Here is a 19,346-nt window from a genome sequence, read left to right as displayed (position 1 = left end):
TATATAGACATTTTGGAGATTCCCTGCGTGGTACACTCTTGGCAGGTCGAGGGAAGGGCTCTGAACAGTCAAACACGGTCGATCACTGTAAAAGGTGTGAGGGGAGAACAAGGGTGATATAGACTCCCACAGAAAAACTACCAGAAAAGGCAATCAGATAAGGCATTATCAGACAGGAGATAAAGCAGTCAGATTTCTGTTGTAGACCGCCTTTTCTATGATGTAGGTATGATGTATATGGAGGGCGGTCTTGGGCTATACTGTACCTCTTCTGTGATGTATGTATGATGTTTCTGGGGGTGGTCTTGAGCTCCAGAGTAGGGAATTTCAAAATGTCTATATAAGGGGAGGCACACCTTTGTTCTGGGTCCTCCTCCACTCTCCTGTGTGTGAAGGGAGCACCCTGTTGCAACAGATCAATAAAGATCAGGCTTACAAGCTGCTTTGCTTCTGAATATTCTTTGGTTGGCCTCTTATTTTCTCCTACTGATGGATAACCTACAAAGGACTCTATAAGGGCTCTTGTGTACAAGACCATAAGGGAACAAGACCAGATTTTGTTTTACAACAATGGACAAAAACAATACCACCCCATCTCTCACCCCTGAGAAAGGCCACAGATCGGCCTGTGAGAAAAGGAAGGTTTTTGCCTGGCACCTATGCTGGTGTCTGCATTGCTCTTTACATCTCTGAAATGTTGGTTGAAGGTGAAGGTGATGAAATCTGCCTGGCTGATCTGGGTAGGTCTGTGCCACCAATTAAGATTGAAAGGCAAGTTCAGTTGAAAAGTAACCAAATGTGGTTTTTATTAGCAAAACAAAAACCCAGCAACAATGCAGAGAAAAGGGTATCATGGAAATAAAAACCATTCGTCCCGTAACAAAATGACCAATGCTCCAGAATAAAAAGGCGAGTTTCAAGAAAATGGGTTGACAGCGCCAAATGAAATTTACTCAAAGCAGCTTAAAAGAACTTTCTCTCGGAATGGGGGAAGTATGCATATCGAAAGGGGGTGGGACTTGTATGCCTGCAGGCCTCAACACTTGAACATTTGGTGACAAACAGCAATATGCAATATCCATGTGCCAGCAGTTGTACAATTTAGGAGAACGTATGTGTGCTTATTGTCTCGTGTTTCAACAGCATTGCAATCATTATTCGTATAGCAACACCAATGTGCAATATGCTCTGTACTACTACTGAGATGGATTTTCCATGGTTCCCCTACAGTTTTGCCAACACCACGCGTACACAATGTTGCCATTCCAGGACTAAGTAACTTGGCACGAGAGCTTGCCTGCCATGCCAGAGTAACTCTCCTGCAGTATCATTTTTGTTACCGTTTTATACTACCTTTCCAAGGAGCCCAGAATGCCACTGGGGGGGGGGGGAGTCATCCCATTTTAACCCTCACAACCACCCTGTGAGGTAGGATAGGCCTAAAGACTTGCCATAGATCAACCAATCAGCTTGGCTTCTGAGCAGAGACTCATTGTGGTGTAGTGGTTAAGAGCAGTAGACTCATAATCTGGTGAACTGGGTTCGCATCTCCGCTCCTCCACATGCAGCTGCTGGGTGACCTTGGGCCAGTCACACTTCTCTGAAGTCTCTCAGCCCCACTCACCTCACAGAGTTTTTGTTGTGGGGGAGGAAGGGAAAGGAGAATGTTAGCCGCTTTGAGACTCCTTAGGGTAGTGATAAAGCGAGATATCAAATCCAAACTACTCCTCCTTCTCCTCTTCTTCTTCTTCAAACCCAGGGCTGCCTGTTCCAAGACCACTCTGGCGGCTCTCATGTTCTTCCCCAGATTCTGCAGGCTGCTGTGGGCCCAGAGGTTTCAATGTATGCAATGAACTCCGCTACCCACATTCACTTCGATGGAGGGCAGGGTTCGTTGGTCTCAATGAGTACAGCTCACAAAGGCAGGGGCTATGTGCATTCAGTGGCGTTGCGTATCAGGCTCTGAAGTGGGGCAACAGGCTAGACCTTGTACACAACATCCTGGTAGCGAAAGCTCCAGTCCCAATCTGTATGATGGTTTTATGTCGACGCAAATGGCCTTTCTCCACCAAGGGTCAACCCACTCATGTGAATCGTCCAACAGAATATTCACTTCACGTTCGACAAGCCCTGGGAAAAGTCTTCAGTCCAGGGCACACAAGGGAACAATCTGAACACAGGTCAAAGCATTCACAAGACCTCTTCAAAGCATCACGGATGTTGCTTAATTATGAATGGCAGAATGCTGAAACTGTGAATAAACGGGCCAGTGTGCGTCTGAGGGAAATCCAATACTGCCTGTTGGCTTCGATCAAAACATATACAAAGTGATTGCGTGAATCAAACGAAGTAAAGCAACGATTACAGGTCTTTTGACACTTTCAAGTGTGCATCTACAGAAAAATATATTGGCAATCTCAGCCAGGTGAAATATTCCACCACGGTCCGTCAGCTTCATAATTGTCCCAAAACCAGCCGCTATGATGAGACTGTCACAGCAGATTTGCAGCAGACCAAACAGTAATGAGATTAGGCACACTGCATACAATGCATTTATAACCAACATTTCTGAAATCAGAGTGGTTCTTCTTCAATATCCACAAATATTTGCTCATCTCCTATGGAGGTCACTGTATTTAGGTATGTGCAATCTGATCTTCTGTATGCTTACTCAGGAACAAGTTCCTTGTTGTCAATGGTATGTATATCCAAGTAGGTATGCTTAGGCACTAACAGCAGAATGTAATTGTTCTACAATCTATTCCAGGCACTGAAGTTCCAATGCATGTGTGAAGCTCCCTCATGAAATGATTTCCCATTCATGTCAAGGGAGGGAGCCAACCCACAAACATATACTCCTTTCCGTTTGTACATTGGCTCACCCCACTGAAACAATTGAGAAAGCCTGCTCTGCTTGGATTTCTGGGTGTCCAATGGAACACTCATGGAATTCTGGACTGGAGAAAATTCAGAAATGTATGACAATTCAGACATTTGAGAAATTAACATTAAGTGTTTCTACGGAGGAAGAAACCACTTCTTCTACTTAAGTGGAGACCGGCTGAATATTACCCAGCACATTTTTGGCACTAAACAAACAATGGGAGATAGCCTGCTATTCTGAATACAACTTAGTTGGGCATCACCAAATATATATGGCAGTGGTAGTTCTAGTAATAGTGGTGATCAGATCTTACTTTTGCTCAAAGAGAATGCATTATACATTTGGCTTAACATGTTACCTGCACCATGACAGCAGGAAGGAAGGAAGGAAGGAAGGAAGGAAAGAAAGAAGGAAAGAGAGAGAGAGAGAGAGAGAGGATAATTAGCAACTAAAATGAACTTTAAAAGCTGAGACTTCTGTCATGTGCGACTGGCTCAAAGAGAAGCCCTTAAATCACTGCCCGCTTCCTCTAATGCTGCCGCAGCGTGCTTCACTTTCACTCAGGAGTTGGAGAACCGGTGTGTAGATATGGTTAAACCAGAGTTCCAATGTGACTGATGCAATAGTGACTGCGAGAGGAAGCAGTGGACCACAACAATTACCTGTTGCTTCTTCCACCTCCAAAGAAGCCTCATTTGCATTCGGCACCCTTCTAGTGTTTAATCAACCCCATTGTGCAGTGGAAGATACAGGAAACTGAGCACTGGAGGCTGGATGGGTGTGTGAATGGAATGCTGTTATCCAAGAGACTCAATTCAGCGCCTCAACGCAGGCCTGCTTCTCAGTGAGGTAGCTCCGTTGCGGAGTGGAAGCGTGCAAAGACGTGTCGCTTGTTCACCGCTCAAGCAAACAATGACCAAAAAGGTATCGCTCTTCCCTTTCTCTCCCCACCACCCACGAAGACCGTTACAAAAATATCAGGGATGGTTTCTTTTTTAAAAAAACCAACAAACCATAGTTTCCCCCCACCCCCACCCCGGCTCCAATTTCCTTTGTACAATTTATAAAAAAGATATTACAAAAAGGAAAAAGGAAAGTTGTGCACGGGCTACTAGACTTCTGTTCCGTCGTGTAAATTGTTGTGGACTTTCACCGCCAAGTTCACCTGCTTAACCTTTGCCCCTTGGGCCTTGTAGGCCCCATCGCTTTCACAGAGTACGTTCAGGTTCTTCACGGTGCAATACTGTCTGTTGACGTTCTTCTCGACGCCCTCCGTGTTCCTCTTGGCGGCCTCCACTTTGGTGTTGAGAGGATACTGCTCCACTGCGTCCCTCGCCGCCTTTTTCTTTTTCCTCTGCTTCCGACACTTCCTGGTCACGAAGCAGAAGACCAGGAGAACCAGCAGGAGAAGCATGATGGCCGCGAAAGCGCTGCCGATGGACGCCCCCGTCTGCGACAGGGAAGCAGCGGCCACTGCCTCTTGCTGCTCCAGGTTGAGAGACTTCATGTTTGTGCCATTCTTGACCTGGTCTCCTTCGTTGTCGTAGATCAAGGAGTCGTCTAGAATCAGGCCACCCTTAGGGCCTGCAAGGTCCCGGCGGCTGCGTCGCAGCTGCTGCACCAGAGAACGTGGCACCCGGGGACCCGTGATGGTCTCAGGGCCGATGACGTAGATCACTTGGAGGTACCACTGATGCCCGGTTTCCACCTGTTTGAAAAGCACAAGGAGCACACAAAAATAAACTAAAAAAAAAGTCTTCACTAGATGCTTCAGTGAAAACCCTCACTGCTCAGCCCCCAAACCTAACTTTTCAGTTACTGGATAAAGGGATTTAATCGTTATTTGTTTATTCCTTATGTTTTGATAGCACCCCCTTGAAAGGCACTTCCAGTGATAAAGAGGAGCACTCAACTGCAAATGGAAAGGAGGGATCAGTAGAATTCCAAAAACAGAACTATAATTCCAGACAATTGCCCTTTGTAAGCATATTACTAGACAGCATCTTAAAAAGCAGAGACATCACCTTGCCAACAAAGGTCCGTATAGTTAAAGCTATGGTTTTCCCAGTAGTGATGTATGGAAGTGAGAGCTGGACCATAAAGAAGCCTGATCACCAAAGAATTGATGCTTTTGAATTATGGTGCTGGAGGAGACTCTTGAGAGTCCCATGGACTGCAAGAAGATCAAACCTCTCCATTCTGAAGGAAATCAGCCCTGAGTGCTCACTGGAAGGACAGACCCTGAAGCTGAGGCTCCAATACTTTGGCCACCTCATGAAAGGGGAAGACTACCTGGAAAAGACCCTGATGTTGGGAAAGATGGAGGGCACAAGGAGAAGGGGACGACAGAGGATGAGATGGTTGGACAGTGTTCTCGAAGCTGCCAGCATGAGTTTGACCAAACTGCGGGAGGCAGTGGAAGACAGGAGTGCCTGGCATGCTCTGGTCCATGGGGTCATGAAGAGTCAGACACGACTAAACGACTAAACACAAAGCATATTACCCAGGAACATTTCCCCAAATGCAGCTATGAGAAGCGGTTGTCTGACAGTCATGCTCCCTTACATAAGCGTATTCAAGAAACAGATGCCAAACTTTAGAAAAATTCCCTTTCATTTTCAGATTAATTTTATATATATAAAATTTGGTTTCTCAAATTACAGTTTTATAATCACATATCCAACATACAACATAAAGACAAGATTCCATAGAATCTCCTGGACTTCCCTCCTCCCCTTTGTGGGTCCTGTTGTTAATCATTTCCTCCTGCATCTTTTATAATAATCCAAATCGTTTACCTCTCCATTATATCCAAAATTCACCATTAAACTACAAGTGTTATTCCAATCCAACCAACATTTTTAACTGTTTACAATGGTTTTTAAGGTAAATTATAAATTCCCCCCATTCTTTATTAAAATTTTGGTTTTCCTGATTTCTGATTCTTCCGGTCATGTTTGCCATTTCAGCATAATCCATCAACTTAATCTGCCATTCTTCTCTGGTCGGAACTTTATCTTCTTTCCATCTCTGGGCCCAGAGAAAAGGACAGATGCTGAAGCTGATGCTCCAATACTTTGGCCACCTCATGAGAAGAGAAGACTCCCTGGAAAAGACCCTGATGTTGGGAAAGATTGAGGGCACAAGAAGAAGGGGACGACAGAGGACGAGATGGTTGGACAGTGTTCTCGAAGCTACTAACATGATTTTGACTGTGGGACGCAGTGGAAGACAGGAGTGCCTGGCATGCTCTGGTCCATGGGGTCACGAAGAGTCGGACATGACTAAATGACTAAACAGGAACAACAGGTATAAACCCATTTAACAGAGGACTGACGCTACTGCCTTGGGCAGATGAACCACCTGCCCACAGTGCCATCTCGTCTCATCTAAGAAAGATGGCAGTGCCTATGAGCACACACCAGCCTTTTTCAACCTGCTGCCCTCTAGATCTTTGGAACAACAACTTGCATCAGCTCTACCCTTGCTGTGATGATTGGGGCTGATGTGAGTTGCTCTGCAAAACATCTCAAGGGCATCGTTTTGAGCAAAGTTGGCATACCCAGATCCCCCGCTCCCCCTCAATTTCCACACACCGAACAATGAGAAGGCATAGATTCTAGTGTTCCATTGCACAATCAATTTGTAGAATTAAAACCATGACATTTGCCTGGGACATTAACTTGTATCCCACTCACCTTGTAGAGGGCATCCACCTTCATGATGAATCCGTCCACTCCGGGCATGCTGCTGACCAGGTGGAAATCTGGCAGCTCAGAAGCAAAACAGGCATCGAAAGGTACATCATGGAAGTATTTCTCAGTCGCTTCTGGCTGAGTCCTGTCCTGGAATTGGAAGGGAGCAGTAGCCCATGATTAGAAGGTAAATGGAGACAACATGCTCTTAAGAGAGCAGGCCTACACAGAAATGCATCATTGTCCAAAGATGGCTCCCTGGAGAAGCAGGCAGCAGGCTGGCCAAAGGGGAGAGGTACACAACTACTGTGTGCTGATCCGTATCTTTTTTCCTCCTAGCTAATTGTCCCAATCTATTAAGTTCAGTTTGTTTAACTCAAGTTCTAGTCCAACAGGACTTTTGACACTTGTGTAACTACTGTCAGTCTGCATTTCTTGGTGCAGAAAGTATTGATCTGATGTTTAGAGATCTTTCCTATTCTAATTAATTCAAGAGGGTTCTGAAAGTTTCTTTGTGTGAAAGAAACAAGCAGAAGGGTCATGATGTTTGGGTTATTCCTTCAGAGAAGCTGGGTACAGCTGGTTTAAACTGGTTCTCTAATCTCTTTCTATTAAGGTCATGCTGACTATAACAGTAAAGCCAGAAAGAGCCCGAGATTCACTTTCTCTTTCTCTCTCTTTTCATTCTGGTGTGGTGTTCTCTATGTAGCATGCTCAGTGTTAAAGTTTAGACATTGTAAGATATTCTAAGTTTAAGTTAAGACTGCTGCAACTGGATTTCTTATGGCCATTGCCAATCCTGAATGTACTGGATTTGTGACCATTATGCTCATTTGCCTTCAGTAGCAGTCAAGCTCTGCTGGATGAAATATAATTGCCTCTGGTCTTTTTTTTTTTTTTTGAATCCTGCAACGTGTTTAAGTTGTTACTCTGCTAACTATACAGTACATTGGAATCTACTCTGGATCAATATTGAGTAGAATTTCAGTGACAACTACAATACTAAAACCAACAGAACTACTGTCTGGGGAGAGAGGAACAATGATCAGTGTGGTGTTTCTTCTTAATTCACCACACTTCCCGCTTCTCTCATGGAACTAACAGTAATTTGCATCTATTTAGGACCACTGGCCAATCGAGCCCAGTGCTGTCTGTTCTTGATTGGCAGCAGTTCTTTGGGGTCTCAAGTAAAAGGGCCCTTCTCAGCTCTGTTACCTGAAATTAGAATCACAGAATTGCAGAGATGGAAGAGACCATGAGGGTCAATTCCCTGCAACACAATAATTTTTTTGCCCAACATGGGGCTCAGACCCATGACCCTGAGGTTAAGAGTCTCATCTTTCAACCTTTTTTTCCAACTTCAGATGCCCTCCAGATATTTTGGACTACAATGCCCATTGTGCTGGCTCTGGCTGATGGGTGTTGTAGTCCAGGTGGGCAAAGTCTGGTCTAATTCACCTTCCAGCTCTATGATTCTATTGACATTTTGCTGTCTTTTAATAATGTCCACCTGAGGCAAATTTGACCTTGCCTGATGCTGGGGATTTTAGCAAGACGTTGCACTGCACTGTAGTAACATATACAGTGGTACCTTGGGTTAAGTACTTAATTCGTTCCGGAGGTCCGTACTTAACCTGAAACTGTTCTTAACCTGAAGCACCACTTTAGCTAATGGGGCCTCCTGCTGCTGCCGCGCCACCAGAGCACAATTTCTGTTCTCATCCTGAAGCAAAGTTCTTAACCCAAGGTACTATTTCTGGGTTAGCGGAGTCTGTAACCTGAAGCATCTGTAACCTGAAGCGTCTGTAACCCGAGGTACCACTGTAACATGGTAAATGTATCTTCAGAGGATCCCCTCTGGATATCCTTTCTGTCCCCCTGCCAGACGTGTGCTACAACAGCTGTCCACATCCACCCTAAGCCCAGGGTGGTTGCCCTTCAAAGCCTTTCCCCAAGATGCTAGAGTTACACAATGTACCAGCAGCAGAAATCTGTGCTTCAGGTGTTTGCTGGGTTGGATGCAGCCATACTGAGGACCCTCGTTGTAGATGGTCCCCGTCGGGTCAAAGAAAGGCACATAGCCGTTCTTCCCTGTGCAGAGGTAGACTTTTTCCAGCTGCAGTTTGTAGGCAGAGTTGAGATTCTGCTCAGGATTCCACATCACGCGGCCGTAAAGGATTTGGCCTGAGGAACGAAAACACACAGGACTCAGGCTGAGTCAATATTTGTGTGTATATATATATATATATATATATATATATATATTTAGAGAGACCAGGAGTTTGTGTTATGAAAGAGGAAGAAACACTTTTCTCTATGCCATGTATAATTTTATAAACTCCCCCCTTTCATTTATTTATTTTTGACAAAGTAATAATCAGAAATAAATAAGAATAAAAATGTGCACCCCACCAACAAAACCATTCCATTGCAACTATCCAACCTCCCAAAATTTCAACACTCCTTTGACCCCTTTCCCTTTTAGCAGTACAAATTCTACAAACACCCTTTCCACGTCTCCTCAAAATCATGTTTCCTGCATATTCCCCCATCTTAACCTTAATAGCGCGTGCTAATTTATAAACTTTAATCGTGTCACCTGTTACCAACCCATGCTCCATTTCATTTAGACAACAGCTTTTTATCACTGCCCCTCCTTTTTCTGCAGTTTCTGCTGGGCAACAGGCGATGCCAGGAAACCACAACCCAACCCAACCAGGAAACGTAAACCCTACCCTTTGAAAAAGCTCCTTTGTAGTCCATCTCTGCCATGGACATTTCCGATTTGGTTGGGTCCATCAGAAACACCTTCTCGTTGTTGCAGAGCTGAAACTCCGTGTTCAGGGAATACACCACGGGGACCGGCCGGTTAGTTTGCTGGAAGGCAATTGGGATCAGAAATCTAAACGGGAGAGAGGAAACAAGAGAGAAATGGCCTGTGAGACAATTTCAGAATTAGGGCAGAGTGGAAAGCACACATTTCCCCAAGTCTGCCCTGTCCTACTCCCCTTTGCAGCCCCACATTCAGGGCTGGATTTAGGTTTGATGAGGCCCTAAGCTACTGAAGGTAATGGGGCCCTTTATATGTCCAGCTGTCCTTTGTCAACAACAAATTGTCACTGTTTTTTGTGTTGCATGTATGCTATATGGTAATTTGTGGACCTAATAGGTATCTAAAGGCATTTGCACATGTTGCCTTGCAACCAGTCCAGGCAGAATGCTGTTGTTGTTGTTTAGTTGTTTAGTTGTGTCCGACTCTTCGTGACCCCATGGACCAGAGCATGCCAGGCACTCCTGTCTTCCACTGCCTCCCGCAGTTTGGTCAAACTCATGCTGGTAGCTTCGAGAACACTGTCCAACCATCTCATCCTCTGTCATCCCCTTCTCCTTGTGCCCTCCATCTTTCCCAGCATCAGGGTCTTTTACAGGGAGTCTTCTCTTCTCATGAGGTGGCCTAAGTATTGGAGCCTCAGCTTCAGGATCTGTCCTTCCTGTGAGCACTCAGTGCTGATTTCCATGAGCAAACCAGTGATATTTTAGGGAGCAAGCTAGCAGGCAGGGCCCATTACTTACATCATAGGAGCCTTCACAACACAAAACACTGTTGCTGTATGTAGGTTTTTTGTTTTTTTTAATATTTTGGAAATTTACATTCATTTGTTTTTTACTTTACAGTGGTACCTCGGGTTAAGAACTTACCGTAATTCATTCTGGAGGTCTGTTCTTAACCTGAAGCTGTTCTTAACCTGAGGTACCACTTTAGCTAATGGGGTCTCCTGCCGCTGCCGTGCCACTGCCGTGCGATTTCTGTTCTCATCCTGAAGCAAAGTTCTTAACCCGAGGTACTATTTCTGGGTTAGCGGAGTCTGTAAGCTGAAGCGTCTGTAACCTGAAGTGTCTGTAACCCAAGGTACCACTGTAATTTTCTTGGGGGCCCCCAAGAGAGTGGGGTCCTAAGCTATAGCTTGTTTGGCTTATATGTAAATCCGGCACTGCCCACAATGACCGCTGTCAACTTGGACAACTGATACCGTGACACCGATTGCCCTGTGCACTTTTGCCTCTGGGTCTATCAACAACCTGAATGTGGCTCCCACCATGTTGCCCAAGAGGCAATACGGCCCTGAAATTGAAAGAGGCTAGTTGTTCTTAATATAGCTCATGCCTCCTACAAATTGCATGTCCGCCCCCCCCCCCCCGAAAATAAAGCCTATTGCCCCAGAGCAAGTCTAGTCATGCCCCCTCCTGCTCCGCTGGATGGGTTGTTTATTGGATTTGGCCAGCACTAATATAGTGAGAACATCTAGCATTATTACCCTTCTGGGAAAGAGAGCATAAAATTCAAACCGATTTCTCCCCTGCCCCGAATGCTTTCAGTTTGACTGCTGGTGTGCTGGTGGCATTAAGCATCGGCTCTGTCTTTGGAAATAACCCAAAGAAGTCTTTTTGAAGCGCAGCACAAAGGAAAGGCTGTGATCCGAAGATCACAGATTTGAGCCTGCTGTTAGCCTGCACAGTGCCAGATTTCACACGCCGTGTTGGACTATCAGCCAGATGCATTTGTAGGAATGCTGTCAAAAGCTTTGTTTGCAAAGACGGCTGTGCCAATATTTCCTCTTGGAGCAGGGAAAAAGAGCATTGCACATCTCAGGAATTGCTATTATTCTTGAGTCTTGGAAAAAAGGGTTTAAACACGTCTCCCTCTTAAATTCCCCCTTTTGTGCTTCTCGTTTGTCTGAATGAACCAGCCAAGTTTTGCTTGTTTTTTGCACTAGCAATTTGTCACTACCTGGACACATAAAAGACGCAACATTCAAATAATAAATCTGTAAACAACCAGTGAAATCAAGCTGCCCGAGAGGCCATGAAATCTCCCTCCTTCAAATGTTTCCTTTAAACTGTTTATTGTTTATTATGTACTAGCAAAGCGCCTGTCACTAGAAGCGGGGATCTATTTGCTAGGATGCCTTAATGGTGCAGTGTGCTTTGCAAGAAAAGGCTGGTTGAATAACACCCATCCCACCACGATTGTCAAGAATGAGTTTTGCTTGCCGCACATTCAGCCTCTTGATCCCCCTCTGCTATTGCCTCTGAGTCTGGACTGCTCTCTCTGTTCACTAAACCCTGTTGCCTCTTCGGCTTCCGACACCTCCTCCTCCCAGTCTGTCCCCTCTTCTCTTTTTGACCACTTATCAATCCCCTGGCTCTGAGCCTTCTTTCCCTGGAAGTTCTGCAGATAGTGCCTCCAACCACTGCTCTGAATCCAGCCAGTCCACTCAATGGCCAAAGAAGAACGTGGCACGGTTGGGAGAGTAGAATGGGAGGAATCGCCTTCTGCATGTAGGAAAAGGTGTGCAGGTATCTGTGTGTTCATCTCTCTCTCTCTCTCTCTCTCTCTCTCTCTCTCTCTCTCTCTTTACTGATGGATATTCCCAGGCATGGTAAATCAAGCCACAAATAAAATAAGCATCTCCTTACTTTTCTGGAGCATGAGCAGTGCAGGGTAAAGGCTTGTCTCCTGGATCAACCCATGATTGCGTGGGCTGCACTGTGCATGGTATTAAGTAGATGGTGTATTCTCCCGAGTAATCCTTCCTGGAAGCAGAGAGGAAGCACCATAGTTACTGTATTGATTTGGATTGCTATTTATACCCCGAAGTCCTTTGTTTAAGGGCCTGGTAAGCTTGGCCAGGTGAACAAAACAAACACAGAAATGGAACAGCCTTCTGGGCAAACAATTTACCAGCAGCGTTTGAACCACATATAGGCCAGAATATAGGTAATTGGCTGCAGCTTGATCTCTAGAAAAAAACTTTAAGTAGGGCCTGGTTCTTTGACCGGAACAACTATGGATGGCTTTGGGCATCAACAGGATTTATGTATCCTGTTGCTACACTTTTGGGTAGCATCTAAAGTGGCAACTCACTGCAGTGAAATGTACATCTTCCCGTGGGTTGGATAGGTGAGTTGACACTTCAGGAATTAGATCAAACACCAAAAGAAGATGAAGAAGTCTCTCTCACATGCAATCTTCCAGGTAATGCTGTAAGAGATTCCGCCTCCTGATGCTCTCTGCTACAGATTTATTTTCTTTAATGCACATTTTCTCACTTTGTAGATGCTGCAAAAAAGACCTCTTTGCACTTCCCCGCACAAGCGGCGGGAGCAAAGTGTAACCACTGCACGACCTGATTGGCTGAAATAGTTAAGGAGTAGCACCAATTTTTGTGTTTGTGGGATAGAAATCTTAAGAAAATAATGTGGCTGGCATACTATTCAGCCATCTTTAGTTTCCCAGACCTGAGAATAACTGCATGGCAGGGGGCTAGGTGGGGTGGAAGAGGTCCAAATTCACCAGTTTTATTGATGTCAATTAATTTCTAGCTCACCATCCCTTGAAATTAAAGAGAAAGTTCGAATCTTAGGTCCTATGTCTTCTCTGCTCTGCAACTTTGGTCCAGCAGGCAGTTGCAGAGTGTGGAAAGGACAGCAAATCAGAGAAAGTTGCTCTCATGTAAGGAGAGCTGAACAACAGCCCTCTCAAGTACAAAGATGCAAAGAGAGGTTCCTTAATCCCACGGGAAACCTATTGCCATGAGCAGACTCAGCCATACTTCCGACTAACCTCCAACCCAGAAATGTCAGTGAGGCAGTTAGGTGTGCAGAACCCTCAACTGCCTTTCAAAACCACCATTCCTCTTTTGCCAGGAGCAGCCTTTATTTTCTGCCTCACCCTTTGCTTTTCTCCAGCAGGATTCCCAAAGCCCTTGTTCCCCAAATTCCTAATAACTGGCAAAGCCCACCCTCCGTCCCACACAGTCCCTCCAAAGTCCTAGTGCTATGCATCAACTCATTCCAGGATCATTCCCCTGCTGCCTTCAACTCTGTTATGTCCCCCTGGTTCTGCAAATTCACCCTGACAGAAACCTAGCATCAAACTGAAGACATCCTGGGCAGCAGAAGGATGGCAGCAACTTCAGTAGCAAAACATGGCGGGTTGTTTTTTTTTGGTCTTACCTGCTATAGGAGCTGGTTGCTCTCCAGAGCTGATAAGGGGAATCGAAAGTCTGGCCACTCCACAAAAGCTGCAGGTCAAACTCCATCCCTCCCAAGTGATCAGGAGTCATGATGAAAGACTTTGCATCTGGCAAAGTGTGGTGTTCCATCACAAAGTGCCCTGCATAGAGAGGAAAAAAATGATGTTATTGTTGATGACGATAGTAGCGTTAGCATAATTTTGCTTTATCTAAGGCTCATAAGGAATTAGCTTCTGAGCCATCTATGAATACCAGGGCTTAGCCCTGGGACAAGTAAAGGCATAGGAAAAAGGTGTGCCTTAGAGGTTGTAGGGTGCCATCAGGAACAATGCTGTATTGTTTTTTAACACTTGATTGGGAGCCGCCCAGAGTGGCTGGGGAAACTCAGCCAGGTGGGCAGGGTATAAATAAATTATTATTATTATTATTATTATTATTATTATTATTATTACTACTACTACTAGTGGGTGGCCCTGTGGTCTAAACCACTGGGCCTCTTGGGCTTGCCAGTAGGAAGGTTGGCGGTTCGAATCCCCATGATGGGGTGAGCTCCCATTGCTCTGTCCCAGCTCCTGCCAACCTAGAATTTTTAAAGCACGCCAGTGCAAGTAGATAAATAGGTACCGCTGTGGCGGGAAGGGAAATGGCGTTTCCATGCACTCTGGTTTCTGTCACGGTGTTCTGTTGCACCAGAAGCGGTTTAGTCATGCTGGCCACATGACACGGAAAGCTGTCTGTGGACAAACGCCAGCTCCCTCGGCCTGAAGCAAGATGAGCGCCGCAACACCATATTCGCCTTTGACTGGACTTAACCGTCCAGGGGTATTTTACCTTTTTACCTTAGGGTGGCATCATCCTGCAACAACCAGCACCTGTCCATATCTGGGATGAGGCATAAGAGCCAGGGCTTCTAGAAAGTGTGACCTTCATCCAAACAGGTTTCCTTGCAGAAATCAAAAGCTGTTTACCTCGGAACTTGGCATGAGTCTTGAACTCAATGACTAGCCGACCATCTTCTCGAATGTAGATCCTTATTATCTGCAGCCTAGCAGAAAGGACGCTGTCGGTCTGAATGCCTGGAGGGAACAAGAGAATCAGCTGCCTCCTTCACAAAGGGATAAAGGAGCATTAATCAAAGTGCACTGGTCCTCCTGTCACAACCCAGCGACAGAAAGAAGAGAGCTAAGCCAGTTTTTACAGTTGTACTTTGTTCATTTTCCCAAGAATGTGAACAAATACAACAATAATAACAAGTACGGTTCTTGTGTCCAACAAATCATAAGTATAAAAGGATGGGGGGAAAGAAAAGGAAAGGGGGGGCCAAGATCTGGTGAGTCCAATCCTATCTGACTTAGAAAGCTTCTGCAGAGGTTTCTATGAGTAGCTGGGAGATTTTCCCTCTCAATGGACTCATTTACAAACAAGAGAAAAGGAAACCAGCAAGTGTCAAAGGTCTTAGGTTCCTTATGACCCCTAGCACTGAAGGCTGAGAGAATCAGAGACCAAATACAAGGGCTTCAAGAATCCAATGTAGGGTCTGATAGATCTTACTGCATTCAATAGGAAGCATACTAAGTGTGTATGAAAAAGTGTTGGGACCAGTCGCAGAGACAAAAGACCCAAAGAGGGAGACTTGGGACCCACCCGTTTTGTAATTGTGGAATCTTGTCAAAAAGAAAATCCCAGGATCAGTCAACATTAGGACACTGCTACCACATGTGGAGAAAGGTCCCCCTAGTTGAACAACCACGCCAACAGTTGGGCAACATCTCCTCCTTTACGTAGATTAGTTTAACTGGTGTCCGGTGCCATCTATGAGTTACTGCTGCCTCCCATATTGTTTCGGATGTGGCTTTAAAAGGGGGTGGTGTCAAGTCGAGTCAAGGGTATTGGTGTCTCCCAAATCTCACTCCCAAGCCAGCTTCAGGCCATTAAAGTCCCCATAAGCATTGGGTTTTTCATTTGATTTAATATTTGTATTCCTCTTTTCCAACAACAAAAGTTGAGCTCAAAGCGGCTCACAATCATCCCCATAGCATTATTTTTTAAAAAGAAAGAGTATAGCACTTTGCTATATTTTTGGGGGGGTGGGGTGGGTAAATGATATTTATTGAGTCTTCCATTTTAACAATCCAATCAAACTGCATTATATATTCCAAATTATACAAATTATCCAATAATCAAACAGTCCAAATATTGTGCCAAATTATAAAATTTTGGGTGGGCTGCTCATGCTCCGAGGTTGAAGTACCCCTGCACTTTGCTATTCTTAAGCCTGACAAGGGTCACTTATTTATTTGGGCTGCAATCCTAAATCTCATTAAATACAGTGACTTCTGCATGCTATTTGTTGACAAGGCTTATCTCCAGCCTTGGAGTTCAAGGTAGCAATGTAGGGATCCTAGATCCATCTAGACTCTGACCAGACCTATATCCTGCTTAGCACTACAAGGTTCCTGCACCACATGCTTTCAAATCATGGGACCAGGCACACTGGCAACGTTGCTGCATAGCACACTTTTGCGCCACAACCACTCACCTGTTCTCCAGAGGACTGTGTCATAGAAGAAGGAAAACTCCATCTCAGTATGATGTTCCAGAGAGGCCCATCCTCTAGGCGCAGTCACATAAATGTAGGAGACGTAGAGAGGGACATGGACTGTCAGGAAGGACTGAGCTGAATCGCGAACCTATCAGTGAACACAGAGTGAAAATGTTTGCATTTTCCCCCATCCAGGCTTTCCTCCAAAGGAGCTCAGGGCAGCAGATATGATCCACCCAGTTCTTCCTCAGGGCAACCTAGTGAAAAAAGGCTTGGCTGTGGCTAGAGCATGGCTCTTAATCTCAAGGTCATGGATTTGAGCCGTACGTTGGGCAAAAAAGATTCTTGCATTGCATGGGGGCTGCATTAGATAACCCCCATCATCCTTTCCAACTACAATTCTACGAGACCAAGAGAGTGACTGGCCTAAGATCAACCAAAGAACTGAATAGGTGAGTAGAGATATGAACCCCCATCAAAGTCCAGCACTCTGTCAAGGGGGTTTGGTGACCTGTGGCTCTCCAGGTATTGCTGGACTACAACTCCCATCATCCTTGACCATCAGTCAGCTGACTGGGGCTGATGGGAGTTGGCGTCCACGATCATATGAAGAGTCACAGGTCGGATGAAGTTGATGGACTATGCAGAACTGGGTAAATTAACAGGAAGGATTCGAAACCTGCGGGACCAGAGGTTCTTAGAAGACTGAAGTAAATATACGAAATATATGAAAAGTAATGGTAATGAACAGATTATGCTAGTAGGATTGCAATAAGTTTTGTAAGGAGGACTATTTGAGATATTACAAGAAAGACTATGAGGAGATTTAACAGTAAATGATAATTAAGAGTAACAGAGAAATTAAGAAATGCAGAATAAGTGATAAAGAATGGAAAATCATCAGAGGTGTTGATGGAAGTCTAAAATATTGTATAAGATAAGAAATTATGTTATATGTCTGTTGGAAATGATATGTCAAAAAACCCAATAAAAATGTATATATATAAAAAAAGAGTCATAGGTCCCCCTGCTGTAACTTCTATGCCACACTGGTATTACTAATTCACCACATTTACTATTAATTATGATTGATAAGTCTTGAAAAAACACCAGTGTTCCTTGACTTCATCATCCAAGCAGGTTGCTACCTTTTGACACAGACATACCGTTAGGTAGCAGAGCCCCAAGGCCACACAAACTGAAGGCAAAGGCGTTTGACCCACATCTTACTGCTCCAGAGCTCTGCAATTTTTGGTTCCCATTGAGCTGAGGCGGCAAAAGAGGGAGATCCCCGGCCGCGCCAGTGTGATAATGCTGGCCAGGGGATGACACGGCCGGGGATCCCCTCAATCGTGCGGAGGCTGAGAGCCAGCCCCCGTGCATGTGGAGAGGGCGTGAAGTGGTTTCCTCATGGTTTAGGTTTATGCAATTTATAAATCACTCGCCACTAAAAAACCCCCCAAAAATAGAGTCCCAAAGCAATTTAAAACCAAAGTAAAGGACTACAATAAAAGTCACATAAACATGATTAAAAACTGATTTAATCTGGCACTCAAAGATCTTTTGGAAAGAGAAAGAAAGCAGCAAGGACCATGTTCCGTCTACACAATGGTTTAGGCAGAAACTAACATTCAAAGGCAAGTGTGATTATCCATTTTAGTACAATTCCTGCACATATGACAGCATCGAGCCACCTCTTCCTTTACGGAAAAGCCCTAAAAGAAATCTGAAAATCCACTTATTTTACTGCTGATTAATAAAGCAAGCATGGGCAGACACCCAGGTGCCCTTTTTATCTTCATCTCATAACAATTTCTATAACTGAGGTGACAGGTGAATAGGTTTCTGTGGCTATTAGCATCACCAAGTAACTATGGTTTCATTCTTCTCCAGTATCGCTGAAAGTCTCCTAATTTAAGGCCAGGGTAGAGGCCATGTCTCTCTTTTCCTGCTCTCTACAGATCCTGAAATGGAAACAAATGATCCCAGGGTATGGTCTGAAGGTGTATGATGCCACCACCTTGCTGAAGCTAAGCAGGGCTGGCTCTGGTCAGCGTCCGGATGGGAGACCTCGTGGAAGCCACAGGGATGCCACTTGGATGCCATGACAGGAGAAAGGTGGGATATAAATGCAGGAAAATAAATAGCAAATAAATAAACATACATCTGGTGACTACTTGAATTCCAAAGCCCCGTCCCACATTGTTCAGGGGAGCCCCTCTGACTCTCAAGAAAATGTCACCAGTTGCAAACCAGTTGAGATTGCTTCTACTTGGGGGTTCCCGAGCCAGTATGTTTCCGAGCACAATTCAAAGTGTTGGTGCTGACCTTTAAAGCCCTAAATGGCCTTGGTCCTGTATATCTGAAGGAGCATCTCCACCCCCATTGTTCTACCCAGACACTGAGGTCCAGTGCCAAGGGCCTTCTGGCAGTTTCCTCACTGCAAGAAGCCAAGTTACAGGGAACCAGGCAGAGGACCTTCTCGGTAGTGGCACCCGCCTTGTGGAACACCCTCCCACCAGCTGTCAAAGAGAACAACTACCAGATTTTTAGAAGACATCTGAAGGCAGCCCTGTTTAGGGAAGCTTTTAATGTTTGATGCATTACTGTATTTTAATATTTTGTTGGAAGCTGCCCAGAGTGGCTGGGGAAGCCCAGCCAGATGGGCGGGGTATAAATAATACATTATTATTATTATTATTATTATTATTATTATTATTATTATGCTCGTTAGTGGAACCAACCTCCAGCAAAAGCAGAGTTTGCATTCAGCGGCCAGGACTTGAATACAAGCCAGGACGGCAAAGGATGGAGCAGCTCCTGATTCTTCTTCTAAAGATTTCAAGTAATTTCCAGGGGGGCAGCCCCACTGAGTTGTCAGAAGAGTAGGCCTGTTCTGGATCTGGCTCATGAACTGGTTCCAGGTCATCACCCCTGCCTGTTTAGTAGGGTCCAGCGGCACATTTACAAATCGAAGGGACTCTTGTGGGCACCTCAGAAGGCCAGTTCCCCAGAAGAACAACCAATGATATTTACTGATGACTTTGTAACTTATAAAGTAGCACTATATGTGTTGGCAGCTAAGAAGATCAGGAGAAAATAACTAGATAAAATAGTGGTCAATTGCAAAGGTGATTCGGACATTTAAGCTGGCACATTCTACCTGAGAACCCCTTGCTATTCTACTG

At 45.0% G+C, this 19,346-nt stretch overlaps 1 protein-coding gene across 2 annotated transcripts in view; it reads right to left on the bottom strand.

The window, feature by feature from the left end:
* Positions 1-776: 776 nt before the first annotated feature.
* Positions 777-19,346, bottom strand: part of FRAS1 (Fraser extracellular matrix complex subunit 1) — a 386,075-nt gene continuing 367,505 nt past the window's right edge. For both annotated transcript variants that reach the window (XM_079990647.1, XM_079990648.1), the window contains exons 66-73: positions 16,156-16,306; positions 14,585-14,692; positions 13,597-13,756; positions 12,058-12,174; positions 9,315-9,481; positions 8,558-8,763; positions 6,583-6,729; positions 777-4,592 (exon numbers count right to left, since the gene is read on the bottom strand). In XM_079990647.1, the coding sequence (XP_079846773.1) occupies positions 3,996-4,592; positions 6,583-6,729; positions 8,558-8,763; positions 9,315-9,481; positions 12,058-12,174; positions 13,597-13,756; positions 14,585-14,692; positions 16,156-16,306 (1,653 nt within the window). In that variant the 3' untranslated portion in view covers positions 777-3,995. The remainder of the gene's footprint in view (positions 4,593-6,582; positions 6,730-8,557; positions 8,764-9,314; positions 9,482-12,057; positions 12,175-13,596; positions 13,757-14,584; positions 14,693-16,155; positions 16,307-19,346) is intronic.

The sequence above is a fragment of the Podarcis cretensis genome (assembly GCF_951804945.1).
Source record: "Podarcis cretensis genome assembly, chromosome: 9".
Lineage (NCBI taxonomy): Eukaryota > Metazoa > Chordata > Lepidosauria > Squamata > Lacertidae > Podarcis > Podarcis cretensis.
This window is presented reverse-complemented; position numbering and strand designations above follow the sequence as displayed.